Source organism: Anarrhichthys ocellatus, unplaced genomic scaffold (assembly GCF_004355925.1).
Source record: "Anarrhichthys ocellatus isolate YVR2014 unplaced genomic scaffold, GSC_Weel_1.0 scaffold24, whole genome shotgun sequence".
Classification (NCBI taxonomy): Eukaryota; Metazoa; Chordata; class Actinopteri; order Perciformes; family Anarhichadidae; genus Anarrhichthys; species Anarrhichthys ocellatus.
The window spans coordinates 10,148,966-10,155,640 of NW_022280054.1; the positions used below are offsets into that span (position 1 = coordinate 10,148,966).

The window sequence follows — 6,675 nt, forward strand, 5'->3', positions numbered from 1 at the left end:
CCCCCCCCCCCCCCCCCCCTCTCTCTCTCTCTCTCCCTCTACACCAGTGGGAAGTGTTATTGTACTTTCTCCTTGGATGATGATGTTAATGCACCATAATAAAATCATTTATCCTTGCTTGGCTAGTTAATTTCACAGTGCCCTGCCCAGTGCTAATGCACTGTCACCTGTTGTGTCTTATTTACCAGAATTTTAAGGTCTTGCTCCCGCCTTTGTTTCCCTTCTAATCAGTTTAACCTCATCAACAACAGGTTGAAATCTGCATGTGAATCAAGAAAATGTGTTCGTTACGGTCGCTGTCAAGCTTTTGATCCTTGCAGCAGTCACAGTGCCAGACTTACCACTTGAAGTTGGGTTCTTTGTTTCAGAACAGAGGCAGAAGTCAGCAGTCTGGCAAATATTGATTTTGCCAGCTAGTTAGTTAATGTTAGCTCCATGATTTGATTGAAACAAAGTCTCCAGCTGACTCGTTTTACAATGGTAACCCTGTAAAATGGGTGCTGATAGGCAGTAGAAGGCTACATATGTGATAGTTTAAAGTCAGAAAAGGCATTTTTCCGCGGGTTGTCATGTCAGCAGTGAAGGAGTTAATCCCCTTTCCTGCGTAGAAAGAAGAAAGCAAGGGTGTGACTCCACACTAGTACAATAGGTGATACACAACAACTGCACAACAACTGGCAAACATACAAACCCCTGTTCCTGTTACAACACATTAGCAAGGAGACAGAGAAAGGTGTTAATGGTTTGGATCGTCACCTCTCATTATTTGAGCCTCAAACACAAAACACTGTACGTTGATCATTGCTACATTTTTAAAAGTACAGTTAAGTTTTAATGAAGTTTTCTGATTAGTTTTGGGGCCTTGTTGAATCAAACCTTGTTTAATCCCTTCCTTTAACGGTATTTTGGCAAACAAACTAAACTGCCATGTTTCATATTTTAATTACTGATACCCCTCAGATGCAGGATTTATCTTTGCAAAGCCTTGTATTTCACATCGATTAATTGTTTTCCTTAATCCCCCCGACCCCCATTATTTTTTTAATGTCCTTTGTTTCCGAAGTAAAAAATGGTAACATTTTATTAATACTGTGACAGCCCCACAAAAATAAATGAACCTTGCCTCTCTGGCCACTTCCAGCTTTTCCTTTCCTCATGGGGGGTTATGTTACCCCAAACAACTCACACAGCAGCTCTCTTGGAACAGAGACACACATTTTTTGCTTCAGTTATCTAGTGCCAAGTTTGAAAAGCATCGCTCTCACCTGCTCAAACAAATCTAACTGAAGGAGTAAACACTTTAGTGTTCAAACAAACTGCCTGGCACAAACTAGTGAACACACACACACACACACACACACACACACACACACATACTTGGCTGCAGAGCTCGCTCCTTTCTCCTCCTCTGACTAGAAAGGCTTAACTCACCTTACCTTGAGCATATCCATCCTCCGTCAGTCTAAATCTGCAGGTGAAAACGTGGCCCTCCTCAGCTAATGAAACGTAACTCATCCTCTGAAACGTAAATGAAACATTGCTTCACAGCATCTCTGACTTCACCAGGATCTGAGAGTCTCCATGGTGCTTAGGCACCCAATTAACCTCAGTGGAGACCGATTCATCATGAAAGCAGCTGGCCAGAATTCCATAACTGAAAAATATTACTGCCTGGCTGCCACGACCCTCCCTGCTACTTGTGTCTCATTTCAGCAGCAGTGCATGATGGAACTTGGATCAACCTGTACATTTCCTGCCCCTTCAGCCTGTGTTTTATGTGATGCTAACCCCTAAAGTTCAAGCTACAAATCAGATTTTTCACTGAGAAAATATCCCCCAGTTTTTTTGCAGTAGCTCTTATGAACCCCATAATTAACTAGAGTACTTAAATCTTGAGAATTGTCGATCTGCTAAAGCATGTGTTAAAGTTGCTTGCTCCTGTTCTGTGTGCAGTAAATCCCTTCATCCATGTTTATAACATGAGAGAATCCAACGTGAGCCGTTTGCTGACATGATAGACAGATATGTTTGTTGTTTTGTCAGCTGATTCATGGCTGTCACCTACACCAAAGCGCTTTCAATCATCTCTGGGTTATTGTCTCAGCAGGACTCTACACTTGATTTCATTTATCATCTGCCTTGAATCATAAGAGGCCTGTCACTTTCTCTGGCAGTGATAACCTACTTTAGATGCTCCCACACGCCACAGAATCAAATCCGTCCGTCTGATGATTTGCTCTGCATGCTCTTTCATCTCTACCGGCCGGCAGTCGCAGCCCTGCGCACACACACCGCCCTCCCTCTGCCAAATAGAGGGGTCAAATCATTTCAATCTAGGGTTTAATGTGAGTTAGAGCGAGTGGCTTTGTGCATCAAGGAGTGATCACTGAAGATATCCACTGAAACACTGCTGCCCTCTGCCTGCGAGGAAGGACATCAAGTACCGATGAGAACAAGGCGTTCCTCCAAAACAAATAGGTAGACGTGCACGTTTTCTGCCAACTTCTCTGATAATGTATTCCAGACTATTATGCCAGATGAAGAAGCTGGCAGAGACACGGGCATATTTGAGGATAATATTGAAATCAAAAGTGAGAGATGTTGCCGGCTGCAGATCTGCGTGCAAGGGCCAAACGCGTTCAAAGTTAAAATGGGCAGCAGAGATGTCAAGCTCGATGAATGCAAATAGAAAAAGGAGACGCACTTTGGGGGCCAGAGATCCAGTTTCCTGTTCTTTACGCTCTAGTTTTCTGCTGCTGCGTATTTGAACTCGCACAGAGTCGGAAAAAACCCCAAAATGGTCCAACCTGAAACCGTCACTGTGAAAACAAAAGAGGGTTCTTTCTCTTTCGGCCTGTTTGGGTCCGTTTATTCCCCTGCTGCTGCATCATGCCCTGTAATCTATAGGACAAATAGCTGTTTTCTTTCAGCTCCCTGTAGTGCTGTGTTCTATAGCAGGGTCTCTCAGCATGCTCTGCGGGCAGGCAGACCTTTTTAATAGTGCAGTCACCTCTCATGAAGACACACTGGAGAATATATCTGCTGCTGGTCTTATCGTGGGAGGTGGGTTTGCTTTTAGATGAAGTGGGGACAGTGCTGGTGCCCTCCCTTAACTCTCGCTTTCAGACACACACAAAGCCACCGTTCCCAAGGTGTCTCTATGGGAAGGACCTCAGCACTTTATCAAGTCCTCGCTCCCCAGTCAGGCAAATTATGCTGTGCCATGATGTGCGTTTGCCTTCTTATGTTAATACTTTCTATCAGCCAAGTATGCGTCAGCACAAACTTCTTGCTCCCCTGCTCAAATTCCGATTACCACATCACCCAGACTTAAGCAGGATTAAGTTGAGGCGCCTCAAATGAACTTCACCTCACTCATGATACGAAAGGGCTCAATCAGCTCAGAACAAGCAGAATCCATTATGTGCGCCGTGTTATTTGAAGGGTTTTATTTGGTTGTGATGATGTAAGGAACGGTTTATCAGAGAGGTTAACGGACCGAGTCAGCAAATTGTATCGATTAATTTGTGCTGAGAAGGGGTTCGAGGGTTGACATAATTGATTGGCAGAAGTTTGGTGGTCATTAAGATTCCCAGGAGTGCAGGGGAGGACGTCAGCAGCATACTAATCCAACAATGACCCTGCTTGTTTGATGACAACGAAAGACATAAAAGCAATAAAAGAGAACAGTGAAGAACAAATTGACAAACCGCACAGTAAATATCCATAGACATATTTCATAAGCGATGTTTATCTGATATTTGACTAATGTTTTGCCATGTTTACAAGTTCTTGCAAACTTAAATGAAAACAAAAAACTTCTTTGCTCTCTGGTAAATGCAGCGTCATGCTGTTAATGAAAGAGGCTGAGCCCAAATGATGAAGACGTGCGTCCCCTCCTAACAGTCACAACACCTACAGTCAAGAGCGCTGACTTACATGCCACTGACCCCTACTGCAAAGTGATTGTCAGCACAAGTGTAACCATTGTTTTGGAATATGATTAATGCCGTTGGCTATGTTGAGACCTTTACTCACATACAGTAAGCAGACATTTCTATTTAAATTATTGTGCATTTTTATGATTTGAGATTCGGTAGTTGAGGTCAGTTATATTTGTAAGCATGTAGATTTGGCTGTTTTCAAATGTCAACTTCAGACTTCAGTGTGTAGCTTTTCAGAAACTTTCCCTTTAACATTGACGTTAACAAAATGAATGTGTCATTGTGTGTAGAGATTCACAGAAATCTATTTAATAAGACGGTGCGCACTGGAGGCAGCAGTATTATGCCTCAAGGATGTCACATCCATCAGAAAACAGCTGAATCCTGTCCCCCATGTTGCCGTTAGGGTGGTAATCTAGAGTGAGACTGTTGCTGGCAAATGGACCCAAACGCACAACACAGACCAGGAAGCAGATAAAGTTGAACAGGTTTATTGCAGGAGTTACTGAAGGAGATGACCAAGGTGAGGCTGGAGAGCAGCAGGAAGGAGAGTGGCGTGGCAGCAGAGGAGGCAGAGGGTATGAGCAGACAGGCGGGCCAACAGGATTCAGAGCACAGGGAACAAACAAACATTAGACGAGGTAACAAATATACAAGTGGAATCACTGGAGTAGGCGGCAACGGCCATTGCTACAACTGAGACTGGAGCAACTATCCGGCAGTGAGAGGAAGGAGAGAAAGCTGGGGTTGATGTACTGTGGGTCGATGAGCTGATTGTAACCAGGTGTGTGGTCATTGCAAGCAGGTGTGTTGGTAGGCTCATTCCAGGTTACCAACCAAACACACACACACACACATAGAGGGACAAACTGGGGACATTGACAACACGAGAGGAGTGGGGAACACGAGGAAACACACGTGCACTGCGATGGCGCGTTTAAGCTATTTGTAAACTGGAAATATGGCATTTGTTTTAAGAAAAACTCAAAGTGCGTATTCTCTTTTAGTAGAAAATCTGCATAGTTAGTTGGTTGATTAATGGAGTCTTCTGTCTCCTTTACGTGCACAGACACAGCAGACGCTATTATTTTTGCCCAAAATGTCACTAACTCTCTTTTGGCTTAAAGACCCCAGGATTTCATTACTTTGCAATTTACTTCAAATGGCTTCTTTTCTATCTTTCTCTCCTCTCCAGGCTGTCCAATGCCCAGGGCCTCAATATCCAGATTCATGGCACTACTACCATTCTCATGATTGCCAACGTCACCGAAGAGGATTATGGGAACTATACCTGTGTGGCCTCGAACCGACTGGGCGTCCAGAATGCCAGTCTTTACCTCTTTAGTGAGTACAGACTTTACTGCCAATATGCCATCTCACGGTTTGAATCCAAAATGGATGATCCTCAAAATACAGAGAAAGTATGAAATATTACAGTAAGTTTATATACCAAGCCATCATTTAAATCGGTGTGGGTTTCAAGGTGAGATTGAATGACTGAGGTATTAATTCTATTAAACTACTTTCCTATTGAATCATTGAAAACCAGCAGGGAGGAAACTCACTTTAGTTTTCTGTGCTTTTCTTTAAGCTTCACTGCAAGAGCTGAACAATTGAGTCAAGTATGGAAACTAAAACCTGCTGAGTAGTCATTTTTTATGATTTGCCAAACAATGTACTCAACTCTGCATGAAAGTAACAGAACCCTCATGGAAATCCAGCAATATGGCTTGAGAGGGAAGGAGATGTGTGGTGAAGTAAGGTTGTGTTCAAATGGTTTAAGTGAACTCAAAGGAACGGGTTACTTTCAGAATGTCTTCTCAAATTATCCAAATCCACTTTTAAACCCCAAAATGTCTGTAAAAGGGGACTAGAGCCTACAAAAGGTAATGTTCAGCTTCATCATTTCCATAACTGTCCATTCAGCTTTGTGGAAAATACCTCAAAATGGAAGCTTTGCTTTTTAACTTTGTAATCACAGTGTATTTTTCAATATATAATATTCCATAACCTTTGAACTATTTATCAAACTTTGCGGATGCATGATTGACTTTTGTCCCCTTGAGAGCAAGAAAACCCTTGACACAAGTCGACGTGTCACTTGCTTATACACATCAGTTACCGGTTTGCAGATTCAGATTATTAATCAAAAATTTGAATCAACTACTAATTGATGATGTATTAAGCCACCTAGCAGCATAAAACGTAGGTTAAATTAACTTTATGTATGTATATTTAACAATGTGGTATTACTAATTTTAACGAAGGTGAGTACTTGCTCCTCACCATCAGTGATGTCACAGAAGGTGTGACTTGCAGCATTTCTGTATTTGATAGTGATTTCTGTTGTGCATTTCTTTATTCGATTGGGTTTTCTCACTTTGCAGCATTTTTTTTTATTTGCTTGTGTCTTTTCGCATTTGTTTTCTTAAGTTGCGGTGCGTTGAGCTTTCAGGGCCGCTCTATATTTCCCCAGTTTGTGCCTCGGCTGTGCTCTCTCAAGCAAAAATTGGGCTTGAGCTTCAATCACAGCAAGGGAGGCAATAGTGTAACATGACCACCAGATGTCACCAAAAACTTCTCAAAGTCTGTAGTCACTGGCTCAGAGGAGGTACATATGTTAATATATATATACTGTGTACATATATACTGTGTGTGTATGTATGTATGTATGTATGTATGTGTATATGTGTGTATATATATATATATATATATATATATATATATATAT

At 42.2% G+C, this 6,675-nt stretch overlaps 1 protein-coding gene across 2 annotated transcripts in view; it reads left to right on the plus strand.

Annotated features, from left to right (window-relative positions):
* lsamp (limbic system associated membrane protein) overlaps nt 1–6,675 on the plus strand; it is a 503,490-nt gene that overhangs the window by 490,345 nt on the left and 6,470 nt on the right. For both annotated transcript variants that reach the window (XM_031860665.1, XM_031860664.1), the window contains one exon: nt 5,140–5,288. In XM_031860665.1, coding sequence (XP_031716525.1) covers nt 5,140–5,288 — 149 coding nt within the window. The remainder of the gene's footprint in view (nt 1–5,139; nt 5,289–6,675) is intronic.